The sequence below is a fragment of the Ovis canadensis genome, chromosome 19, assembly GCF_042477335.2.
Source record: "Ovis canadensis isolate MfBH-ARS-UI-01 breed Bighorn chromosome 19, ARS-UI_OviCan_v2, whole genome shotgun sequence".
Lineage (NCBI taxonomy): Eukaryota > Metazoa > Chordata > Mammalia > Artiodactyla > Bovidae > Ovis > Ovis canadensis.
The window spans coordinates 32,018,968-32,045,321 of NC_091263.1; the positions used below are offsets into that span (position 1 = coordinate 32,018,968).

Consider the following 26,354-nt stretch of genomic DNA (forward strand, 5'->3'; position numbering starts at 1 on the left):
TTTTATTGATTTCTCTTTTCTTTTTGTCCAAAATATGTATGTAAATTGAAACGGACATTGAAAAATTTGCTTTGACCATAAACCCTAAGTATCTTTATTTCATATTGATTTATCATTCAGTTCATCAAAATAATATCAGTGTTTTATAATTTGATAAATAATTACTAAAAATATAAAGTAAGACAGAATGGGAAGTGCTTCTCAGAACGAGATGGACGGGATGGCTTTAAGGTGCATAAGGACCATCCAGGGATCTCGTTAAAATGCAGATTGTGATTCAGAAGGTCTGGGTTGGGGCCTAAGGTTTCTAATAAGTCTATGGGTATTGTTTCTAAGACTAAGACTTCTGTCTGCATCAACAAGGGGAGAATGGGAGTGGGAGGGGAGTTAAAGACAGACTTTCTCCAGGTATAGTCAAGACTGACCAAGGGCTGTGTTTCTAAAAAGGCTATGGAAGATGCTGATGCTGCTGGTCTATGGACCACACTTTTTGTAGCAAGGGTTCATGGTCCCTAGATTAAAGAGGTTTTGCTAGCGCCAACGTTTTTAACTGTTCTCTACCTTGATTCTTTGAGAAATTGTGCCATAATCAGATTCTGAATAAGGGAGAAGATGGTCTTCTACAAGTAGAGAGGATGGTTGTGAAGAGGCAGGTGGGAAAGGAGAGTTGCCGAGGCACATTGTCAGGCAAAGGAAGAGTGGGAATGGAAGTAAGATCTCAAACCATGCCTTTGTAATAGTTCCTGCTGTGCACCCCCTGGCAAGGCTTCCAGCGCCCCAGAGTAGTGCTGCATGCTCTGAAGACCCCTTTTCCGAAGCATGCTAAGATGGTACTGGCCACCTTTTCAGACAGGAGGCCCGTTTCTACAATAGGATTGGACATCTCAGAGACTGGTTTGAAAGAATAGCGAGCTCACTGTGGGGAGATACAGAGAAGTCTGGAGTCAGATAGTGGGTGGCCTTGAATTCTGTGCTAAGGAGTTGGGCTTAATACTCAGCCAGAGGAGGGCCTTGGGGAGTTTTGAGCGGGGAGCTGGTGTGAGTACAGTGTGGAGAGACTGATCTGCTGGGCAGCCTGTGGGATGGTGGGGAAGAGGCTACTGTGTGGTGATGGCAGCAGTGGCGAAACCACTGGGATCTGGCTGTGATTTTCATCTCGAGCCCCTGCTTGTGAAATTTTGCCCTGGGTGCACAGACCTGGTTTGCTCTGTCAGGATTTCCTGAAGCCTGGACTACATTCTCTGGTGGCACCTGAGATGGTGATGCATGGAATCTCAAGGTGACTGAGAGAGGAAAACACACATGCCCTTAAATAACCCTGAAACCTGAAGGTGAATGGCATCCCTTCAGCCCTTGCTCAGTCCTGACTACACCTGGAGGAAGTCTGTCTTTAACTCCTCTCACGCTACCGTTTTCCTCTTGTTGATGGAGACTCAGAAGCTTAGGCTTAGGGCCTTTGGTAAGCAAAAGTCTCTGGAGAGAATTTTAACAAAATTTTTGTTTTTTGTTGAATCAAGTCTCTGTGTACCAAGACGGCAAGTGGTTCTAGTTTTACCCTTGCCATAATGACATTAAACTGTATGGTTTAGGTAAGTTGTTTTCAGTAAGAAAAGTGAGTGAATTTACTAGATCATATGGAAGAAATAATAACCCACGTGATGTGTGGGTATGGCAAAAATGGTGGTGACATGCAGTGATTCAGCTTTGGCAAACATTGGGTTACATTGTGGCAAAACCTGGCGTTTGCTCAATCGTCCTGCCAGTACCTGGAGAGGCTCTGGGTAGTGGGTGGTGGGGAGGGGGCTGCTGGCATCGCAGTGCCTGGGCCACTGGCGGTGGGTGGGCCGGGCTGGTCCCCCTGCTGTCCCCACCACCACCTCACAGCCCGCTCCTGCCTCTGCCCACAGAGATCCGCACGCAGCTGGTGGAGCAGTTCAAGTGCTTGGAGCAGCAGTCGGAGTCGAGACTGCAGCTGCTCCAGGACCTCCAGGAGTTTTTCCGCCGGAAAGCTGAGATCGAGCTCGAGTATTCCCGCAGCCTGGAGAAGCTGGCCGAGCGCTTCTCCTCCAAGATCCGCAGCTCCCGGGAGCACCAGTTCAAGTGAGAAGGGGCTCGGGGTCTTGGGCGGTGGGAGGCAATGCTGGGAGGGGAAGCAGCAAGGAAACCAGGACTCCCTGGGGGCAGATGGTGGGCTTTTAAGGCCCAGGGTCTGCAGGTGACTTTCATCTCCAGCCCTCAGTCTTCCTTGGTGTAAAGTGAGGGTAGAAATAGTTGTTACCCATAAAGATGCTGAAAGGAATACACGATGGACCGAGAGAAGCACTTGTCACAGACAGGAAGTCTCAAGAAATGGTTCTGTTGTTATTATGCAACCAAGCACCAGGCTCTGCCTCCATCTGGGCCCAGGTGCCAGCCCATCACCTTTCAGGACATCCTGACTATACCCAGTTCTCTTTTATCTGGGGATCAGCCAGCTCATGTCTGCATTCCTTCAGCACAGTGGCCTCAGAATTGTTTCTGTTTGGAATAGATGCTCAAAGTATTCCTCTTCCTTCCTCCCCTGGAGGATGGTGCCAGGCTTAGTTGCTTATTTATATACACACATCCTCCAGGTCCTAATTTCTCACACCCCAAGCTCGGATTTTGAGAAGGAAAGGAGGTTTGATCCTCTTGGGCACATCTCTGGCTGAGTCCTCAAGCTGTAAATGCCCCCTAGCTCAGGACCGTGAGGGGCCAGCGGCCAAGTGCAGATAGAAGCCATGACCTTACCAGGTTGCGCCCCCTGCCTCCATCTGTTCCCCCTCGGCCATGCTTCCTGGAGGTCCCCATCCTCTGTGAGTCATCTCTCCAGTGAAGAGCCCTCAACCCCGGGAGACCAGAGACTTGCTCCATCCTGTCTGTTCTGTTCCTTTTTCCTCTGGGTCCAATCTCTTTTTTTCTCTCTACATAGGTTTAGATTGTGGTAAACTACACATAACATAAAGTTTACCACCTTAAATATTTTAAAATGTACAAGTGTGTGGCATCAAGTGCATCCACACTGTTGTGTAATCATCAGCCCCATCCTTCACCAGCACTCATCTCACTAATGTGAAACTGCACGCCATGAACAATGCCACATTTCCCCTTCCCACCCCCGTCCTGGAACTCACCCTTCTGCTCTCTCTCTCTATGAATCTGACTGCTCTAGGGACCTCAGGTATGCGAAGCATACAGTGTTGATCCTTTTGTGACTGTGGCTTATTCCACTTTGCATAATATCCTCGAGGCTCACCCGTGTTGGGACATGTGTCAGAAGGGCCTCCTTTTAAGAGTGAACGAGACTCTGTTGTGTGTAGACTACCCTTTGTTCAGTTGTGTCCCCCCTTCTCTCTCTGTGTTGCCTTCTACCCTGGCCAGGGAGCGCTCTTCCTTCAAGCTCCCCTCAACATCTCCTTACCTGGGCGCCTCAGCGTTGTGAGCTCTCAACTTCTGTGCCTTCTTCCCTTGACCTTTGGGGAGAAGAAATGCCTTATTAAAGGGCAACAACTTATTACATGTTTGCAAATGCCATGCTCGTTTTCCTACCCAATCACATCTGTTCAAACTTTCATTGCAGGAGGATACTTCTGTTAATAACTTCCTCCCAGGCACTGTCTGGGCCCTTTCATACATAATCTCATTTTTCTGATGTTTTGGAAGAAGCATGTACTTTTTTAAAAGATAAAAGTAAAACACTTTTTGTTACAAATGCAGAAAAGTAAAAGAAAAAAATCACTCACCTGCCATTCAGAAACTCATGCTTTGGTTCCTTTTCGTGACTGTCTTTTAGTAACAACAGTAATAATTTATTGAGCACATTGACTGAGCATTTGCTTCGAGTCAGATCAGTATCCCATCTTAGAGATGACAGAAAGGCTTGTACAAACATGTCTGTGGGCCAGTTATTGGGAAGTGACAAATTTGAACCTTCACTCTCATTCTGCCTGCTTGGCCTGAGATGAGAAAGGCCTGGGTGTGGTCTGAGAGCAGCCATGGGCTCTGAACACTCGGCTGAAACCACAGACTCAGACACACGTACAGAAACCCACATCTCTGGCTGGGCTGTTACGGGAGCCATTCAGGCTGCGTGGTTGGGCTGGAGCTCAGCTTCCGCCCCTCTCCTTCCTCTTGATTTGGATTCAGCTCCCTCTTCCTGTTCTCAGTGTGGACACGGGGGAGGGAGGCACTGGGGGAACATGTGCAGGGGTACCCTGTTCCTTCGCATTGCCTGTAATGAGCTCAGTCAGCCCCTCATGGCTTCATTAACTGAGGCCGCTAGACAGAATGGGAGCCCCAGCTGGCAGTTGGGCCCAGCAGGCTGCTGGACACACCATGAAAGTCTAATTAGGGTGTGGCCAAGCCAGTGCAGCTGCTGTGGGCCCTGGGCACCAGGCTGATGTGTCCGCAGAGTCCCCCCATTCCTTTTGGAAGTGCAAGTCTCCAGGGCATGCCTGGATTTGCGCTCTGACCCCAGGGCCAACCAGCCTGACCTCTGGTTGCCTCTTATTTGGAGCTCAGTGCACAAGGTCTGGACTGTGCTCTGGGTCCTTCATCCTGGCTGTCTAGAGAAGCCTTGTCCTGCCATCTTGTAGGCCCTTCATTAAGAAGGTCCACCTATCTGCCAGGTAGCCTCTCAGGGTGAGGGGGGCGGTGCCCAGGCCCAGGTCTGGTCATGTTATTCCCACTGCACAGTCCATCTGGGCTCCTATAACAAAGTATTCTGGACTGGGTGGCTTGTAAACAGCAATGGTTTTCTCGCAGTTTTGGAGGCCGGAAGCTGGAGATCAGGGTGCCGGTGGCGGCATGACGAGGTTCTGGTGAGCTCCCTCCTGTGACTTGTAGACGCTGATCCTCCTTGTGTCCTCATGGAGTGGAGGACAGAGAGAGGAAGCAAGCTCTAGAGAGTCTTTCGAGAGCGCTGATCCTATCACGAGGGCTCCCTTCTTCCCCCATGACCTAATTTAATCCTTCTTATCTGCTAAAGGCCCTACCTCCTAACACCATCACATTGAGAGTAGAGTTCAACATGTGGCTTCTGGGGGAATACAGACACGCAGTCCTCAACAGAAACTCATGTCTCTTGCGCCAAGTCTAATGCTCCTACTTTGCTCTATGGGTTCTGTCTTTCTAAGGCCCCAGCTGCTTCGTCTCCACCTGGGCGGTTGAAAAATTTCCAGCTCCCCAGAGAATGCCCAAGAGGAGTCGGGGCTAGACTCACCCAGGCTGAGTTCCATGTGGCAACCCCATTCAAGAAAAAGCTCAGCCTATGGCCCTGAGGGTTCACCTGCGGCAGGTTGAACTTTCAGAAAACAATACCATCACGTGTGTCTTCTTCCACCATCACATATTTCTGTTCTAACACACGTTTTTCAAAGCACTCTGACTTCTTTGCTCTCTTATAATCCTCATGATAACCCAGGGATGTAGTGAGGGAGTCATTGGTTTTATCTCAAACCATCTGATCACCAGGCAAGCTAAGTGGGATGTTACCAAAGGATACACCATGAGCTTCTGAGTGAGAAAACCCAGGGCTCCTGACTTTCAGCTCAGACTTCTCTCCCTAAGAAGTCACATGGGTGTATATCAAGCATCTCTTATTTTCCTAGACCATGCTTCTTGCTGAAGACACATGCATGAATGAGCCACAATCCCTCCTCTTTCTCTCTTATGAGTACATAGCTTGGGCACTGTCCATAGGTGATGTGGTTGGGGCAGACTCCCAGTCCCTATGGCCCTGCTCTTTGAACCCTGCCATCTGCTTGCTCCTCAGGCCTAGCATTTAGGTGTCACTTCCTCTGCAAAGCTTCCATGAGTCTAACCTGGTGCCCTCCTGTGTGTGTCCACGATATTCTGCACTTGTTGATTTGCTGATTCAGCCAGTATTTACTGAGTACCCACCAATGCCCGGTGCTGGCTTACAATGGCAAACGAGACAGACTTGGTTCCTGCCTTGGTGGGATTTACCATCTCATGGAGGAGTGAGATGTGGCATCAAACATATGCAAATAAATGAAAGACAGCCTGCCATCAAATGATTGCTAGGATGGAATGGTTGCTAGAGTCCAGGCTGGAAGGTCTAAGACGGCTTCCCCTACCTTTCCTGGCACTTTGGTGAAGACAGCTATATGCTGGGCTCAGCTGGGCTGCTACCCTCTCCTCATGGGGTCAGAGTCTCACTTCAGCCATGGGAGCTCAGGGTCCCGAGGTGGCAGTGGGGGAGCTGCAGTCTCTTTGAATACCCACCTCCATCCCCTGCCCAGATTCTGTTGATCAAAGTGGTCTGAGCTCCAGCTCAGCTTCAAGAGGAGGGAAAACAAAGTCTTGCTTTCACTGGAGGACCCTCAGAGGATTTGCGGCCCCTTGAATCCTCCACACTGAGCTAGAATGGCAGTCAGGGAAGGCTGCTGGAGGAAGTGGCATTTAAGCAAAAACATGAGCTGAGGGTTGAGAAGAAGCAGCGGGGGACAGTGTGAAGGGAAGAGAGGCCAGTGGTTCTGGCCAGTGTGATGAGGGAAGCCATAGCCGCTGAGGCATCCTCAGTAGGGAGTAGCATGATCTAATTTCCAATTTTAAAAGGTCACCCTGGCTTGGAGGGGGCAAGAGTGACGCTGAGGAGACCAGTAGGCTGATAGGAGTACAGCTCTCCGGGCAGGCATGATGGTAGCCTGGGTGACAGCAGAGCAGAAAGAAAGTGGACAGGTGCTGGGAACTCTCTCAGAGGTAGAACTGAGAGGAATCCATATCTGACCTGAGATGAAGGGACTTCAGGAGATGTGGCAGAAGATGCCACCCTGTGTTGTAATTATCTATTTTCCTTGTCTGCCCCTCTTTTGACAATTGGGCTGCCAGCTCCAAGATGGCAGAAGGGGTGGCTGTTGACTTGGGGTCTCTAGCACCTGGCATCAGCCCTCACTGGATGTTTATTGAATGAATGAAGGTCAGACGGTAATTAGAGTGGCTCTGGGCTAGGGGTGGTGGGAGTCAAGGAAGGGGACATTTGTCTTCTGGCTGCGTTAGGAGCTTGGGGAGGCTATTTGGGTGAAGGGCCACACACTCTGGTAGCTGGCACAGGTACAGAGTTGCTGAGAGGACAGCGTGGATTTTACAGTGGTCTCTCTGACTAAGGAATCAGGGCCTGCACTCTAGTTTACCAAGTGTGGTCCTGACCAGCAGCTTTGGCGTCCCCGTCCTCTGGGGACTTGTCAGAAATGTGAAGCCCTTAGCTTCCCCTCAAACGTGCTGAATGAGAAACTCTGGGGGTGGGGCCTAGCAGCCTGTATTTTAACAAGTCCTTCAGGGGATTCCAATGGCCATTCACATTGAAGAGTTGCCCAAGAGGATGACTTTCTAGATGATAAACTGTTTACAATTCACTGTCAACCTATGCCAGCCTTCCACATCCCTCAGCTCCCCCAGGGTAAAATCCATAATCCAGTGCCCTTTTGCAGCCAGGCCTGACCTAGACTGGCCTTGTCCATTTTGAGGCCTGGAGCTGGGAGCCCTTCATGAGCAGCAGCATGGCAAGCGGCACACGGGGGCGTAAATCCTTCCTCTGAAGATATGTGGGTATCCTCCAAACAACCCAGGTAGTTCTAGGAAACTAGGGGTTTCCTGGAACTAGGACTTCTTCTTTCTGCAGAGAAGTGTTTTCTGAAACCCCAACACTTTGAGATGTCTGGTCAGAGGGAGGGGAGGTGAGGAGAGAAAAAATGAGTAGAGGTGAAAGACTGCCTGCTTCTTACCTCCCCTCACAGATTCCTGATGGGCCTTAGGACATGGGAGACTCTGAGAGATTCTATAGTAAATAAGCCTGTTGACTTCTTTCTGAAGCTGTTAGACCACAGAATTCTCCCTCCCCAGTGTGTGCATGTGTGGACAGTCACTCAGTCGTGTCTGACTCTTTGTGACCCCATGGACTATAGCTCAGCAGGCTCCTCTGTCCATGGAATTTTCCAGGCAAGAATACTGGAATTGGGTGCTGTTTCCTACTCCAGGGCATCTTCCCAACCCAGAGATCCAACCTGTGTCTCTTTGTGTTTCCTGCGTTGGCTGGCAGATTCTTTACCACTACGCCACATTTTTTTTTAACCAAACTAGCACTCTCTGGGACCCAGTTTGAAAAGCTCCATTGAGACAAACTCTGGATTCCCCTTTGGAATGTTAGAGCTCCATGCAAACAGTGTGGGAGGGGAGAGAGTCCCCTTCTATTTATGACTCACTCAGTTTTTGAAACCCCTGACCTTCTGGGGAAATACCTGATAAAAATGCTCTCTTCGGAAGTTAAGTGTTGGTTGCTAGTATTTGGACAGCTGTGATGAAAGGAACAGGGACTTCTATTCAAATATGTTTAAGATGGGGAAATTCAGAGTGTGGAAAAAGCTGGAAGGTGGTTGGCCAGTCAATGAATGATGTTTAATATTCTCTGTGAAGTAGGTTTGGAGCATCTCAGCTTCACAGGGGAGTTGAGAAGGAGGATTCAGTGAGTAACCAACTCGATTGCCAAGAAAACGCTTCTTTGGGGGGATGTTTTGTTTCCACAGCTGTAGCATTTCCCTACAAAGATGCTACAATTTAGACTTAACCTTCCAGGTGAGTCCTGGGGACAGAAGGACTTCTGTAGTGAGTAAATTGAGCCTATCGATGTGCAAAGGGTTCAGAATGGAAAGGTTTGCTGAGACTGAGGTGGGGACGATGGGCGAGGTCCTCCAGGTGGGACCCGCGTCTCATAGCTGCTGCTGTCGCTGTGGTTCCTGTCGCACCAGTGAGGGCTTTCCAACAATGCTCTCCAGAGCTGGTGTTCTCCTGGGCCGGGTTGCCAGATGAGTCCTTCCCGAGGGCTCTGTGTCTGTGCTGTGCAGGGTGTTTAATCTTTCATATTCCTCCCTGCACCCCCCCCAACGTCCACATCACCGAATGTGAGGTCTCTACTAGATGTTCTGCATGCATTATCTCGTTTAACCTTCATGGTAGACATTGTGACCTTTGAGGTAGGTACTGTCTCTGTCTTTCTAGTTGGAAATATTGAGATTTAGAGAAATTAGTAATTTGTCCAGAAGGACACAGCCAGAGCAGGTAAGTGGCAGAGCTAAGACTCTAATCTTGGTTTAACTAGCTCCATAATGCAAAACTGCTTCTGGCTGAACGACTCTGGGTGTGCCCCTCGCTGCTCTGGTTTGGGTTCATGTTTCCTGAGAGTCACCCATCAGCCCAGACCACATCCTCCTTGTGTGGGTATCATAGGGCCTCTTCTTCTCCTGCTGGTCAGCTCATGCTTGTCACCCCTGGGCCAGCTCAGGGCTCACCTCCTCTGCACAGCCCCATAGTCAGCGGCTCCTCCCCTGGCCTCCCACAGGAGGCTGTCCTGGGGCTCGGGTCAGATTATCAAGGAATGATCCAGTTCGTGTGTCTGGTTCTCCCACTTGAAACTGCTAGCTGCTTGAAGGCAAGGGACCATTTCTAGGCAGTCTCCCCCTCTCTCTCTGACATACAGATAGAAGCTCTATCAAAGGATTTTGAATGAATAACTGAAAAGACCAAGATACTACCAAAAACTTCCTTCAGAAATGGAAGGAAATAGACTTACCTTGTGCGGCTGCACAGCAGAGATGTGAGGTCCAAGGATAACATTTTCAGAAAAGCAGATTTTCACTCAACCTTGAGAATGTTCCTGTAGCCAGAACTGTCCAGCATTAAAGGGGCTGCCTTGGGAGGTGTGAGCTCCCAATCCATAAAGGTGTGTGCACAAAGGCCAGGTGTTTTAGGAACACACGTCTGTAACATGAAGGCTAGTTAGATGGATTGGTGTTTCTCAAAATGAGGGAGGCATCGTCCATAGCCCATGAGCCATAAATACTGACTGATTAGTCAATCCTCTTCTACTCTTTGTGGTTACAGTTTGTTTCCAGTGTGTTGCTAACGCCTCTCTAACCCCCCTTTTAACCAACAGATGGCAAACCCAGGGCATCAGCATCTGCCCAGGATTGAATGATACTGTTTGGCACTTACTTTTTCAGTTACCTTCTCTTTAGGGCAAGTGATGCTGTTTTTAAAAACTTCTTATTTTAACCAAGACTGGGGAGAGCCCTTTGTAAATAAACCCATTTAAGTAAAAAGAAGCAATGAGCAGGGAGGTGTGTTGTGCAGGGTGGCAGAAATCCAGAAGCAAGCATAAGACACCCTGAGGGCCCCTGGCTCTTGGGAAGTGAACATCTTTCATCTCTGCTGTCTCCATCCTCCACCTTTGTCTTTGTTGCTGGGAGGGATTTTAAGGCAGGAGGGTCAGCCTCTTGAGTAGTCCTTGCAGTGGTTATATCCCCTTTTCCTCCTAGTTTTTCCTTCTGGGCCCTCCCCAGATCCTACACCCAGTGTCCTGGAATCTTCAGAGACTCATCAGCAACTTCCAAAGTATTAACCAGGACATGATTTACTTATATTTGGATACCTGGGGGAGGGCATGGCAACCCACTCCAGTATTCTTGCCTGGACAATCCCATAGACAGAGGAGCCTCGAGGGCTACAGTCCAAGGGGTCACAAAGAGTCAAACATGACTGAAATGACTTAGTACACGTGCATGAATGCTTAATATACGTAGATACATGCCTATCATTTCAATTTTATTTTAAAAATGAACAATAGATATTGTAATAAAGGTAAAATTGTGGTAATTAAGTAGTATGCAGTAACTATTGTTACTAATAATTAACAAGCAGTAGTATGCAGGGGTTTAGTTTTGACTCCATTCCATTAAGCAAAGTGTATAATAATGACCTTCCAAGATTATATAGCTCCTTACACTTTGCAAAGGACTTCCCCAGCCTTTGGCTGCTAAAATACTCCCAGAATCCTGGTGGGGCTTGGGGAGTCAGGGACGGTGTTGTCATCCCCATCTAACAGGCAAGGGACCCAAAGGCTAGCCAGGGTGGGTCCCGCTTAAGATCCCGCACTGATTGGTGAAAGAGCTGACCAGAGGAGCTGTGGGTCAGCACCATTTGTCTGCAGAGTGCTGCACACACTATGGGATGCACCCGTTTGGCAGGTGGATAAACCAAAGTGAAAGGAGAAGATGAGGTTGCCCGGACATTGCCTAACGAGGCAGGGCCTTTGTCCTGGTACTCAGAGTCCGTTCAGCAAGTCAAAAGGCAGCTCAGCAGTGCTGCTGGGCACTGGTTCAGTGTGCCTGCACTCTGAGGTGTGAGGACTGAGCCAGCGAGCAGGTGACTAATTCTACGTTAGGGTGGAGGAGGCAGGTGGGGCATCTCTAGGCCACTGGCCCCGGGCCTTGAAATACTCGTGAGGGTTTCCTAGGGGAGAAGGTGGTAATGAGAGGAGGAAAATCAATATTTATAGCAAACCTACTGTGGGCCCTACATCCACATACATCAGTCAGTGAATTTCCCCAGTGACCTGGTGACTTGCTGATTGTAATAACAGTGATACCAATAATAATTATCATTAGTATCAGATGCTGGGTTTGATGCTGAGAGTGTCTCATGAATTTCCTCATTTAATCCTTAAAGCACTTAAATTTAGTTAGCTGTTATACACCCTGCTTTACAGATAAGGAAAATAAAAGGTTTAGCTAGCTTCCCAAGTCCACCCAGATGGTGAGGGGCAGAACTGGGTATTTGGAGCCCAGCCTTTGATGCCATAGCACCCAGCATGGGTAAACAGAACCTGCTTCAGCCAGGTGACTCAGTTAATGCAGTTTTTCCCTTTTGGATTGACTGTCTCAGGGCTGGTGTCAGCTGAAGGCAGCTTCTAAGTCAGCAGACTGCAGCTGAGTGAAGGGGTTGCCCTAGCCCCAAAGCCTCACACCGGTTGTCTGCCACCAGGCGACTCCCAGGCAAAGCCCCAATCACACTCTGCCCCTTCACCTGGGCAGCTGCTCTGCCTCCCACGTGGTCTTCCCGCCCAGTGACCATATCACTGGTCCATTCAGAACCTTCATTTGACCTTGACTTTGGAAGCCCTTCATGGTCTGGCTCCTCCCTTCCTGCCGCAGCTGCCTCCTCTTCACTATGTCCTGCATCACCCCTGCCCAAGCCCGACAGAACTTCTTCGGCCCCGGAACATCTATGTCCTGTCTGACCTCACAGCTTCACACTCAGCCTTCTCTCTGCCTGCAGAATGTGCCCGTCTTTGCATGTCCCTCCCAGCAAACTCTCACGTGTACTTCAAGCCCACTGCATATGTTTCCATGATTCCCCATCCACCCTGAGGCAGAATAAGCCTCTCCCTCCCCACCTCCTCTGAGGTCCCCTTTCTTAACAGCATAACAAAGGAGGCGTCTGGTACTCTCCCCGGATCAGCATCCCTCCCTTCTTCTCCTGATAACAAGACCTTGATTTTCCTCTGGGGAATCATCCCTCAACAGTGGTGAGTCTGTGACCAGCACTGCGCCCTTTTGGTCACAGCGCTTTACTCTAGCAACATGTGATTCCAGGACTTTTGGTGAAACGACTGAGGTGTGAGGTGTGAGGGGTCAGAGTACTTGCCGTTTGGAGAGGGTCTGCCTGAGAGCGAAGCCAGCGCAGAGAGACAAAGGCAGAGCTCAGAGACAGAGCAGTCTTGCTGACCTTCTTTCAGCCTCTGGATGTAGCTATGCCTCTTTACAATTTTTTATTACAATTTTTGACCCTTAAAATTTTTCTTCCTCCCATGACTGCCGTTTTTGTTTAAGTCAGCCTGAAGTAAGTTTTTCTATCACTTCAACTAAAGGAGTTCTGACAGTGGCCACAAGAATTCTTGGTTTGGCTTAAGTTTGGCTGCTAGATTGTGAGCCTTCTCAAGGCTCATCCAGTCATCTTTTTAATTCCCTGGGATTGGACAGTTCCCGGCATGTGGCAGATACTCAAAGGATATTAGAAGAGTGAGTGAATGGGTGAATGGCTCTAGAGGGATACAGGGAGATATGAGAGATGGTTCCTGCCCTCACAGGGGCTAAGTGATGACACAAGCCCGCACGCGTGAAGGACAACTGACGAGTGAATTAAGCAAGAAGATAAAATGTCATCCGGAAGTAACTATGTAAGAAGATTGACGTGAGCGGTTCAGATGGAACATTGAGTGGCTCTCAGATGACCCCTGGAGGAAAGGCCTTTGAAGTAGATTTTGCTGCGTGGAGTAAGGAGGGGAAGGCATTCCAAGTGAGTGAAGGCAAAGAAGCGAGGCAGGAATGCCCATGACCCCGGAAGAGCTACCCCTCTTCCCAGGCTTCAGCAGCCTCCCTTCCCTGTCTTAGAGGCTAGATACATAAATAGGGAGGTAATAGCCATTCACCATTTTCATTTTTGTGCTTCTTGTTATCAAATAAGTTGTGGGATTAGAGAAAAAAAAATCCTTTGTGAGATCACATGTGTACCTTTGGTTTTGAAACATGCACTGGCTGTTGTCATAGAGGTCCAAAAGGCCCTCACTGGCCACTCCATCACTCACCCACCCATTTTGATAGATGAGGCAGGAAAGCCTCAGAGGGTTTGAGCTGCAAGCCCAAGAACACACAGCCAGTTAGCAAAGTAAGGCCACAAGCTGAAGCATGCTCCTCAACTCTCAGTAAAATGGCCTCAGATTCCTTAAGGGCGAAAAATAAATAAGCCAAGCAACCCATTCCTGGCTCAGAGCTTCCCCTACTTACTGCCTGGAGCAGAGAGGGGGTTAAGGGGAAGAGCTGGACTGGCGGCAGATTGGCTGGGCCTCAAATGCCAGCAGAGGAGGTCAGACTTTATCCTCCATGTCAAGGTCCATTTGCTTCCCTCATGAACCCCAGGGAAGATGCCTAAGTTACCACTCAAACTCTGCTCAAACTCTTGATCCACCTGGGGTAGCAGCCTATGATGGGTTGAATTAAGTCCTCCCAAAATCTACAGTTGCAGTCCTAAACCCTCCAGTACCTGAGTGTGACCTTGTTTGGAGATAGGGTCTTTCTATCAGAGGTAATCAAGTAAAGATGAGGGCATTAGAGTGGGGCCTAATCCAACATGACTAGTGTCCCTGTAACATAAAGAGAGGGGATTTTGGACATAGACACACATCCAGGGAAAACATCATGTGAACATGAAGGTGAAGGCCAAATGCCAAGGGACACCAAGGATGGCCAGCTCACCCCCAGAAGCTGTGGGAAGAACACAGAACAGGGAGGCTCCCCCCCAGCCTTCAGAAGGAACCACCCTTGCCAATGTTTCGATCCCAGACTTCTAGCCTCCAGAGCTGGGAGACTGTACACTTCTGCTGTTGAAGTGAGTCATTTGTGGTGCTGTCTGGACACACAGCAGCCTGGTGTCCAGCAATATACCACCCAGACGCTCATCCTGCCCTTCCAGCCCTGGCCTACTCTGCCCCCCTGGCCAGGCCTCCGCCCCTCGTCCACCTGCTCTGCCCTCGGGGACTTCGGGGGATTCTCCCCTTGATCCCTCGGCCACCACCGTACACCCTACCCGTTTTTCTGGTCCCAGCTCATCCTTCTAGGCACTTTTCTCCTATCTGCCAATTGTGTGCCCAGACCTTCCTGGCACCAGAGAAACAGTGAACAAGATAGACCTAAACTTTGTTTGCCTGTATCAGTCTTATCTGAGGAAGGGCAGGAGACAGCAAGGATATTGCTGTAAAAAAAAAAAAGAAAGAAAAAGACAGACATAAGCTATCAAGGAGTCAAAGACAGAAGCAAAAAATAAATGAATAGGCGGATGCCAGCAATGGTAGTGGTTTAATAACAGTAAAAATAGGGTAGTGTGCTAGAGACCAGGGAGCCGCTGGGGGGCAGAGAAGGGCTCAGTGAGGAGAAACTTCTCAGCTAAGTTCTCAGGGACAAGAGGGACCAGGTCTCGGTGACAGGAGGAACCGCCACCTTCCCTGGGTGAGGTGCACACCCCCACCTCTGCCATTATAGACTGGGGACACACCATGCATTTTCTCCTTCATAGCTCTTATCACTGACGCCATTTCCTGTCTAGTTATGGGCTTAGTTGGTTGTCTTCTGAGGCCCCTACTGGACTGTAAGCTCCATCAGTCAGGGAGCATGACTCATTTTACTTCCCACTGTCTGGCACAAAAGATGGCACCCAGTTGATATTTGCATAATTAATCATTCATGCTCTCAGCAAGGACAAGGAATACCAAATCCTCCTTGGGGCAACTTAGGTAGCAAGAGGTTAAGCATACTTCTTGGGCCCCAGAACTGATTGAGAGAGTGCTTTCCTGAGCTCTGCTGGCAGCCACCCAAGCAAGCCCGGTGCAAGACCCGGGAATATCTTGGAAGGGAGCAGGAAGCCAGAGGCAGGGACTCGGCATCTTGGGGATGGGATGAGCTTCAGGGGCTCCCCTCCCTCCTAGAGGGTCCACCATCCCAAGGCAGTGGATTTGGATTCATCTGCAAAGCGGGGCTCAGCAGGCCTGAAAGTGGGTACTGTTTGCTAAGCAGCATTTTTCGGCCCCCAGCCGGGAAGTGGGAGAAGCTGGCTCACTGCTGATTTCATTTTCCCAACTCGCCAGCTTGGCAAGGCCTAGCTCCTCTAGCTGCAGTCACTTGGAGCCTCATACCTAGTTCTCCTAGCCAAGGAAAGAAAGCTGTGACTCACCAGAAATTGTCATTGCTATTTTCTGGCTGTAAAAAGGAAAACACACATGTATATGTGAAAGTTCTCGATTTTACCTCAGCTCAGCAGCTTCCACGTGCTGCGTAGACACAGAGATGCAGGACTGGGAAAGCAGAAAAGTCCTCAGGATGTACCATAGAGGACAGAGCGCCTGCCCACATTAATTTTGGCATCTTCCCGAAGTGTGGCTGCAGCAGGCGAAATGGCTGTAAATGTGGAGAGCTGGGTCTCCGGTCAAAGGGATCCTGTTTTCAAAAGGGACAAGGAAAGAGAAAAGAGAAAGTCAGTATCCAGCTCTGCCATCCGTGGCCTGCATGCTTCTTCCTGCGGTCCAGGTACACTGCAGATGGCCAGCGGGATGGTAGCCATTGCGCTGGCCAGAACTCTTGGGACTCTGCTCCTGCCCCCGCCTCTGCCTTGCTTCCTGGGCTCCAGCCACACTGGCCTTTTCTCAGTTCTTTAAGTGCCCCAAGCTCCCTGTCCCCCAGTGAGCCATTGCCTGTCATGTTCCCTCTGCCTGGAACCCTCTCCCCCGAGCCCACCTTCATCTGGCTCCCCCATCTCTTCCTTTAGAGCCCAGGTCCTCTCCCTTAGGGACACTTCAGTGACCCCCGAAATCAGGCCAGGTCCCCTTGTTGTGGGCCCTCTTGCACCACACTCTCTTCTCTAACACTTTGTGCAGTTGTGACTTCATCTGCACGTATTGAACGCTCTGGGGGTTACCTGTCTCCCTGCTGGACTGTGAGCGCCGTGGAAGTGGGAACTGTGTCTCTTAGCCTTCGTGTTATGTCCCTGGAGACTGGTCCATGTGAAATATTCGATCAGAGTGCATCAAGTGGGTAAACTGCTGAGTGACCGTGAGCGAATGATGGTGGAGGCGTTTTCTGGTGTTTAACACCAAGGTTGACAATGTGGTCTGAGTAGCCAGGCCATAGAGGTTAAGGGACCTACATATAGTCACACAGGCAGTATGGACGCAGGGGAAGACCCACACCCCAGCCAGGTCCAGGCGTGCTTCTGTTTTACTGTGTCTCTCTGTCTCGCTGACTAGGCCCCAGTCTTTGGCCCTTCCCTCTTCCTCCTGATGTGGTGAGAACCAGGTGCCATTGTGGCAGGATCACAGATGGCAGCTCTCCACAGAGTGGTCAACTCTTCCCTGACCCTGGCTGTGGACAGCCCTGTTCACTCCAGTCTTTTAGTCTTACAGGTGAGCTGCCCCATAGGAGGGGAGCCAGGGATGGGAGAAGGTGGGGTGAGCCAGAGCAGCCTCCTGTGTGGGGTGGACCCAGAGGATGGGCCTGCTGGTTGGAAGGCAGGCCTGGGACAGTATCTCTGCAGGGGATGGGCTCACCCCTCATCCGCATCCTGCGCTTCTTCCAGGTCACCAGGGCAGGAGGAGGCCGGCCCTGCCCCACCCCCCAGCCATAGCCTCCTGAGGATTGGCCTCTTCTGCCATGTGGCCACGTGCATTTGTAAAGAGTTCCAGGTCACCCCATGGTTTCCAATATCATCCAAGGACTTGTTGCCAGCGTCCACATTTGTCTCTCTAGGCCAGATACCATCCTCTGGGTGTTCCATACGCCCTTTAGAAGGAACCCATCACCTTCCCTTCCTGCTCTGCTTCTATAAGTGCCCTCATCACAGTAAATGCCAACCCCGCTCTCAGGAGCCCAACCTGGGAGACTTGGAGTCATTCTGAGCATCTTCTTCTCTCTTCCAACCAGTCAATCTCAGGGTGCAGTCAGTTTACCACCTAAATGTTTCTTGAATCTGTTAACTTCCCTTGCGGCCCCCTCGAGTTCATCCTCACACAGTAGCCAGAGTGAGAGTTTGAAAGTGAAATTTTACCCTTTCACTCCCTTGCTCTAAACCCTCAATGGAGTCATGGCCAACATCAGGATGAAGATCAAACTCTCTACTGTGACTTAAAGGCCTGTGTGGCCTTTGCCTAATTCTCCAGCCTCGTTTTTCATTCCCCCCCATCACTCCAGGACACCATGCTCGAACCCCCTTAAGTGTGGTTTGACTCACTAATCTGCTCTGTCTAGGCCTTTGTTCATTATATTTCTCCACCTAGAAACTCTGCCTGTCAAACTCCATTCCAGCCTTGAGTTTTCAGTCTAACAAGTGCTTCCCTAAGGATCCACCCATGTTCACCCTTCCGCCAGATCTGGGTGAGGGGGCCTTCTCTGCCCCATAATCTCCTTCCTGTCACTACGTTTATGAGGCTGCATCGTTGCCTTCTTTTTCCTTACTTGAGTGGGAGGCTTGTACACTTGCTGTGGTCACTGGTGCATGCCTAGCCCCTCGCCCGCCTGTCTGGTACATCCACACAGAGACCGACAATGAACGAGTGAAAGCCTGAAGGAACCAAGGCCTTCATCTTCCCAGCAGCCCCTTACCTTAGCTTGACAAGTCCTTGGTCGCTTCCAGGTAATTCTCTCCTTGCCTCCGCTCCTTCTGCCACCCCTGCAATCCTGTGTGAGGCTGTGTTGCCTCCTGTCCACAGCTGAGGAAAGCAGCTCCCTTCTGCTCTCTTATCCAGCCTCCCTGGCCAGGTGACCTAATTAATGGTCCCCAAGCTGTCCCAGCACTTCTGTGCCCTTTCAAGATCTTTTTCCTTCTCCCTGAAACTCACCTTCTGGTGTGACTTCCATAAATTTTGCACTTTCCTTTCCCTGATACTGTTCAATTCTTGAATCCCCAGGCTGAGTTCAGCCCCTGAAGTAATTTAGGTAACAACTCGGTTATCTCATCTCACCTTTAATCTTTCCATTCCCATCACCACTTAGGAAGCAGTGGAAATAGGATGTAAACTATTTCCTTCCCAAAGCCACATCTCCCCTTGCGGTTCTTACCTTGGTTCATGTCATCAGCATCCACCCAGCCGCCTGAGATCAGATCTCAGAATCACCGTTCACATCCCACTTCCTGGTGGTGGTCGCTAAGTCATGTCCAACTCTTGCAACTCCATGGGCTGTAGCCTCCCAGGCTCCTCTGTCCATGAGATTTCCCAGGCAAGAATACTGGAGCGCGTTGCCATTTCTTTCTCCAGAGGATCTTCCCAACACAGAAATGGAACCTGGGTCTCCTGCATTGCAGGCAGATTCTTTACCAACTGAGCTATGAGGGAAGCCCAAGAATACTGGAGTGGGTAGCCATTCCCTTCTCCAGGGAATCTTCCCAATCCAGGGATTGAATCTGGACCTACCTGCTTTGGAGGCAGTTTCTTTACCATCTGAGCCACCACCTCCTCTCTCTTTCTAGGAAGTCTTCAAGATTCTCATCTTTCCCGGTGAGCAGTCTCTTAAATCTGCCCTTCTCTGGCCGCCACCCAGGCCCTCATCATCTCTCTTCTCCTGGACTGGAGTCACCTCCTGATTGGTCCTCCTGCTTCCAGCACCATGCCTCTGTCCACGCCCACCCACCCCTGTGCTCGTCTGTCTAACCATCCCTCCACCCATCTACCCGTCCATCCACCATCTTCCAGTCTGCCCTCAGTGATCTTTGTAAGATACACGTCGGTTAGATCATGCCTCTGCTTAAGTAACTTCCATGACTCCCCACTGCCCACAGCAGGCATTCTTAACATTGGGTGCACGTTAGACCCTTCTGGAGAATGTTTTTAAAATACCAATACCAAGTCTCTCTCCCCCAGAGATTCCGACTTAATTGGTCTTGGAAGGGGCCTGAATCTTGGTGTTTTTAAAAAGCTTCCCAGGCGATTTTAGTGTGCAACTCGAGTTGAGAACCATATGGCCTAGATGATAAAACCCCAGCTCATTAGGCTGGCATTCAGCTCCCCACAGTCAAGCCTTTAACCGATCTCCCTATCCTTATATCCTCCCCTAACACACTCAGGATTTAGCTCTGCTCTCCTGCTTCTAGCTCTGCGGAGCTACTCCTTTGTATCCACAGGTCCCTCTGCCTGCAATTCCATCTCTCTCTGCCCCTCTGGAAAGCTCCTACCTATGCTTCAGGACCCAGCACAAATGTGACCTTCTTGTTGGGTTTTTCTTCCATAGCATATGCTGTGTGTCAGGCATGTTTCTGGGCACTGATTATGGTAACTAAGAGGGAAACACTTCCTGCTCTCGAAGAACTTCAAGTAGGGCAATGGGTGGGGAGGCTCCTTAAGGCAGAAATCCTCAAACCTGAGTATGCATCACAGTCCCCTGGAGGGCTGGTCAAAACACAGATGCTGAGCTCAGGGCCAAGACTTCTTATTAAGTGGTCTAGGGTAGCCCCAAGAGTTTGCATTTACAACAAATTTCCAAGTGGAGCTGATGCATCTGGGCTGGGCTCCACCTCTGAGAACTCCAGTCCTAGAGTGAGGTCAGAGGCATGCTCTCCAGAGAGTATCATTTAGGCTGAGACCCAGAGACAGGGAGAAAAGTGGGGCTCATGTGCTCCGGAGGCACAGAATGCAGAAGTCCCCAGTGGGGAGAGGTTGGCAGGAAAGCACAGGGGATGATGTGACGGGGACGCAGGCGGAACTCTGCGTCTTCTCCAACTTCTCATGCAGAACGGATGCCCTGCACGTCTCCATCATAACGTTCAGCACCTTCCACTGTAATCCTTTTGCCTCACTGCCTCATTAGGAGCCCCTGGGAGGCAGGTTTGTGCCACAGTCACCTGAGACCTGACGTGGAGCAAATGTCGAGGGATTAGGAGGATAGGAGGCTTGGCTGTTGGCTTTCGGTGCCCCGGCTTTTTCTCTAGGCTGAAAGCAAAAGAGAAGATGCTTCGTTTATCTTATAGCATAATGTCTCCTTTCTTTCTCTTAGAGGTTTTTAACCTAGCTATCCTCTGTCTAAACCAAATTCCCTTCTCCCAGATTCCTGTTTTCTGGACAGATTTTTAGCCCATTTGGTGACAGAAAAGTCAACTGACCTCTCCTCACCTATCTTTCCCAAGCCCAGGGTTTGGGTGGAGTAAGCGGGGGGCGGTCATAGCTGCCTAGAGGCCCTCAGGGCTCCCCTCTCCCTTACTTCCACTTGACTTTGGGAAGATGATATGGTCATACTGGGAGTCAGCTGAATTCCCCTCCTCAAAAGTGCTGATAGTGTTGTTAAAAAGTGGATTTATCTCTGGGCTTTCTATAGAATACATTTGAATCAGTTCTGATGAGATGGATGAAACTGGAGCCGATTATACAGAGTGAAGTAAGCCAGAAAGAAAAACACCAATACAGTATACTAACACATATATATGGAATTTAGAAAGATGGCAATGACGACCCTGTATGCAAAACAGCAAAAAAGACACAGATGTGTATAACGGACTTTTGGACTCAGAGGGAGAGGGAGAGGGTGGGATGATTCGGGAGAATGGAATTGTAACATGTATACTATCATGTAAGAATCGAATCGCCAGTCTATGTCCGACGCAGGATATAGCATGCTTGGGGCTGGTGCACGGTGATGACCCAGAGAGAAGTTATGGGGAAGGAGGTGGGAGGGGGATTCATGTTTGGGAACGCATGTACACCCATGGGGATTCATGTCAATGTATGGCAAAACCATACAGTATTGTAAAGTAAAATAAAGTATTTGAAAAAAAAAAAAGTGCTGATAGGAGGCTGCGTTTCCTGAGAGAACCCTGGCCAGCCCCCTGGGGGAGCCAGGCAGGCCTGGGGGATTGGACCTTGGGCCAGGCACCCTAAGGTGATGAATGAGCCTCTGCCTCAACATCACCTTTCCACCTTGGAAAGTGGAGTAAGGGTTATAGGTCAAGAACACAGCCCTGATGCCCTGTGTGGCAACATGGGGTTATTGGTTTGACACTGGTTTCTAACTGTCCTTCACTCTTCCTGGACACCAGGGTATATACACACTTTACTAAGGCTAACAGAGGGGTCTTTGGTAAAGCACAGAGAAGACAGAAATGTTTCATTTCTTAAGGAAACACAGATGCAAAGTGGCCCCAGCACTGCTCTGTGACCTTGGGAGGATTGCTTCAGCCCTCATGGTCTCTGTTGCTGTTAAATGTGTTATAGGAAAACGAATTTGAGAGGGCCACACTAAGATCAAAAGAGCTGTGGTGGGTGAAAACGTAGAACATTTGTGGATGACAATTCCAATAAGCTGTCTTGGTTTCTATAGGAAAGACCAGTATCTCCTCTCGCCCGTGAACTGTTGGTATCTAGTCCTGCACCAGACCAGGCGGGAGAGCCGAGACCATGCCACCCTCAACGACATCTTCATGAACAATGTCATTGTCCGCCTCTCCCAGATCAGTGAGGATGTCATCAGACTCTTCAAAAAGGTGGGTGCTTGGGCCACCTGGGTTTCTGCCCCAGGTTGGCTATGGTGAGACTGCCAAGGGTAGGGTGTGGTCTGGGAACATGGGACCAAGGGGCAGGTGTGCTGAAGGGGACAAGAGGCTGAGGATTGGACTTGGGCCCCCAGGCTCCAGGTTTGAGTCCTGGATGTGGCTGGGATCTCAGCCACTTCAGCAACCACCACCACCACAAAAATAAAAACCTTTGCATGGTTAGGTAAGTTGTACATTCTTCCTAGGAAATCTGGAAAAATACAGATGAGCTCACACATAGAAAATAACATCACCTGAAATGTTATCTCTCGGCCATAATCACTTTGGTTGTCAAAAGAATTTCTTTATATGTACATATGTAAATACCTTTTCTATGACTGCTTGTCTTTATACATTTTGTAGAATATGTGTGTACTTTTCCCAAATGAGGTCAGACTGCATATGATTTTACTCCTTATGTTACCTAACAAATTGGATACCACTGTATTATAAAATTTTTCCATATCAATGAGTATAATTCCATAACATTTTGAAAGATTACATAGTATTTCATCATATAGATATACGCTAGTTTATTTAACCAATCGTTTATTGTCGAACACTTCAGTGATTTCCATATTATTTTAAATATTGCTGCTGTGAGCGTCTTTTATATAGACCTTTGTCATATTCACTGCTATTTTTTAAAAATTTAGGTATAGTTTATTTACATTATATTCATTTTAGGTATATAGCATAGTGAATCAGTATGTTTACAGATTGTACTCCATTAAAAGTTATTACAAGATAATGTTTATATTTTCCTGTGCTATACAGTATATCCTTATTTTTTATTAATTTCATTTATTGTAGTTTGTATCTCTTAATCTCATACCACTTATTTGCTCCTCTCCCCTTTGGCAACCAGTTGTTTGTTTTCTGTATCTGTGAGTCTGTTTCTTTTCTGCATATACATTTGTTTGTATTATTTTTTTGGATTCCATGTATAAATGATATAATACAGTATTTGTCTTTTCTGACTTATTTCATTAAGCATGATATTCTCTAGGTTCGTCCACATTGTTCCAAATAGAAGAATTTCATCATTTTTATGGCTGAATAATATTCTATTTATATATATATACACCACAAGTTTCTTATTCATTCATCATTTGATGGGCTACTGCTATTTTCTTAAGATCAATTTCTGTAACAGGAATTTTAAGGTCACAGTTTGCTCATTTGTTTGTCTGTGAAACGAGGTTAAGATCCTCTGCTTCCCAGGGCAGTGTGAGGGTTTAATGAAGTGGTGCATGTGAAGGAGGGGGCTGTTATTGACAGGTGGTTCAGGGTGTTGTCTTGGGTCCAGAATTCTTAAATCTCAGAGTTCATTTTCCTGGCTGCATCATTTATTAGCTGTATGTCTTTGGGTTTGTTACTTAAACTCTCTGAGCCTCAGTTTCCTTATTTGTGAAATGGGGATAGAAATACCCACAGGGCAGCTGCTTGGGTTGAGAGGGTTGTTAATCCCTGTAAAGCATGGAAAGCAGAGCCTGGCACTGAATAAATGCTGAGGAAAGCTGGCTGTTATTATGCTAGTGGAGGAGACAATTACTATTGAAATGACACAGCTCATCCGTTTTTGCCTGGTGCCAGTTTTAGGGAAGAGGTGACATGGGATTGCCAGACACACAGAGGAAGATGCCAAGTTGGTTTGAAGTACAGTCGTCTCTCCCTGGTCTGTATGTGGATTGTCCGCTTTGAGGATGTCTTCTTTGGCAGAATTGTAACTGCAAGCTAATTCCCTCCTGCCACACAGTCTGCTCTGATTTCTTGCTGGGGCCGTGTTTATGAAATGTTGCTGTTGTGTCCGACTCTTTGCGATCCCATGGACTGCAGCACGCTAGTCTTCCCTGTTCTTCACTATCTCCTGGAGTTTGTTCAAATTAATGTCCATTAAGTTGGTGATGCCATCCAACCATCTCATCCTCGGCCACCCTCTTCTCCTTTTGCCTTCAGTCTTTCCTAGCAACAGGATCTTTTCCGGTGAATCAGCTCTTCGCATCAGGTGGCCAAAGTATTGGAGCTTCAGGATCATCATCAGTCCTTCCAATGAGTATTCAGGACTGATTTCCTTTAGGATTGACTGGTTGGATCTCCTTGCAGTCCAAGGGATTCTCAAGAGTCTTCTCCAACACCACAGTTCAAAAGCATCAATTCTTTGGTGCTCAGCTTTTTTTGATTGTCCAACTCTCACACCCATACTTGACTACTGGAAAAACCATAGCTTTGACTAGATGGACCTTTGTCAGCAAAGTGATGTCTCTGCTTTTTAATATGCTGTCTAGCTTTGTCATAGTTTACCTTCCAAGGAGCAAGGATCTTTAAATTTCATGGCTGCAGTCACCATCCGCAGCAATTTTGGAGTCTGAGAAAATAAAGTCTGCCGTTGCTTCTACTTTTCCCCTTCTATTTGCCGTGAAGGGATGGGACTAGTTGCCATGATGCTAGTTTTTTGAATGTTGAATTTTAAGCCAGCTTTTTTACTCTTCTCTTTCACCTTCATCAAGAGGTTCTTTAGTTCCTCTTTGTTTTCTGCCATTAGAGTGGTGTCATCTGCATATCTGAGGTTATTGATATTTCTCCTGGCAATCTTGATTCCAGCTTGAGCTTCATTCAGCCTGGTGTTTCACATGATGGACTCTGCATAGAAGTTAAATAAGCAAAGTGACAATATACAGTCTTGACATAACGCCTTTCCCAATTTTGAGCCAGTCCATTATTGCATATCTGGTTTGAACTGTTGCTTCTTGACCTGCACATGGGTTTCTCAGGAGACAGGTAAGGTGGTCTGGTAGTCCCATCTGTTTAAGAATTTCCCACAGTTCGTTGTGATCCACACTGTCAAAGGCTTTAGTGTAGTCAATGAAGCAGGAGTAGATATTTTTCTGGAATTTTTTTGCCTTCTCTATCATCCAGCAAATGTTGGCAATTTGATCTCTGGCTCCTCTGCCTTTTCTAAAACCAACTTGCACATCTGAAAGTTCTTGGTTCACGTACTGCTGAAACCTAGCTTGAAGGATTTTGAGCAAACCTTACTAGCAGGCGAAATGAGCTCAGTTGTTCAATAGTTTGAACATTCTTTGGCACTGCCCTTCTTTGGAATTGGAATGAAAACTGACCTTTTCCAGTCCTGTGGCCACTGCCGAGTTTTCCCAATTTTCTGACATATCGAGCGCAGCACTTTAATAGCATCATCTTTTAGGATTTTAAATAGCTCTACTGAAATTCTGTCAGCTCCGTTAGTTTTGTTCATGGTGATGCCTCCTAAGACCCACTTGACTTCACCCTCTGGGATGTCTGGCTGTAGCTATGTGACCACACCATTGTGGTTATCCGGGTCATTAAGACCTTTTTTGTAGAGTTCTGTGTATTCTTCACATCTCTTCTTAATCTCATCTGCTTCTGTTAAGTCCTTACCGTTTCTGTCCTTTACTGTGCCCACCCTTGCGTGAAATGTTCCTTTGATATCCTGCAGGTTTCTTGAAGAGATCTCTAGTCTTTTCCATTCTATTGCTTTTATTCTATTTATTTGAAGTGTAGTCTAACTTTAATATTTGCATAAGCAAACATAATTAGGAAGGTAAATCCAGTATCATAAGAAACATTCACATAGCGCTTTGCAAAGCCATACAGAAGTGATTCAGACTACTTGGTCCCATCACAGGCCCCTGCCTGCAGCCACCACCATCACATCTTTTTTCCTGGGTGAGAGGGACTCACAGAGAAAGGTCATTAGGGCCTTTAGGAAATGGAGGGTCTTTTCATGAGCTGAGCCCTGGACAAGTGAGATAAATCTTTTCAGCTCTCATTTAGGCTGACAGCAGCCTCACTTGTGATGGAGGTTAACAGGGTGGAAAATAATGAAGAAATGTCTACAGCTGAGCTCCTGGCTGCCTTGTTACCAGGCCTGTGCTTGTAGAACAAAGGAAATGACCCGGCCCCTCTGGGCCAGGAGAGAGCTGAGGATGAGCCTGATGGGCTGATTTAGCACAGTGTGGCCCTGTGTATCCTATCAGTTATGGATGATCTCAGCATCAAGGCCCGCATCCTTACATGAGGGATAGTTCTGCAGAGGCTGGTCTCTGGTCAGACTAGGGAACAGGATCATCACTCAGCCCATTTTACAGATGAGAAGGTAAAGCCCGAGAATGGCCAGTTGTCATCGTCTGCAGGAGGCACCACCCCTGGGCTTTGGGATCTGTCTCAGAACTGCCTCTCACTGGTGGTGAGACCCTGAGTAGGTCTTTCAGAGACTTAGTTTTCTCATGTGGGAAGTAGAGATGGAGACAGTGCCGCATGGCGGCATGGAATTCCTTTACCATCTGCTAAGTCACATTCCCGCATTGCCTCTGCAGGAGTGGCTTCCAGGCCAGGTGTCCCTCCTGGGCCTGGGCCTGGGGCAGTGGCCCCTGCCAGCTTCTCAG

At 48.5% G+C, this 26,354-nt stretch overlaps 1 protein-coding gene across 2 annotated transcripts in view; it reads left to right on the forward strand.

Annotated features, from left to right (window-relative positions):
- Positions 1–26,354, forward strand: part of SRGAP3 (SLIT-ROBO Rho GTPase activating protein 3) — a 243,482-nt gene that overhangs the window by 118,363 nt on the left and 98,765 nt on the right. For both annotated transcript variants that reach the window (XM_069562088.1, XM_069562090.1), the window contains exons 2-3: positions 1,908–2,100; positions 21,717–21,879. In XM_069562088.1, the coding sequence (XP_069418189.1) occupies positions 1,908–2,100; positions 21,717–21,879 (356 nt within the window). The remainder of the gene's footprint in view (positions 1–1,907; positions 2,101–21,716; positions 21,880–26,354) is intronic.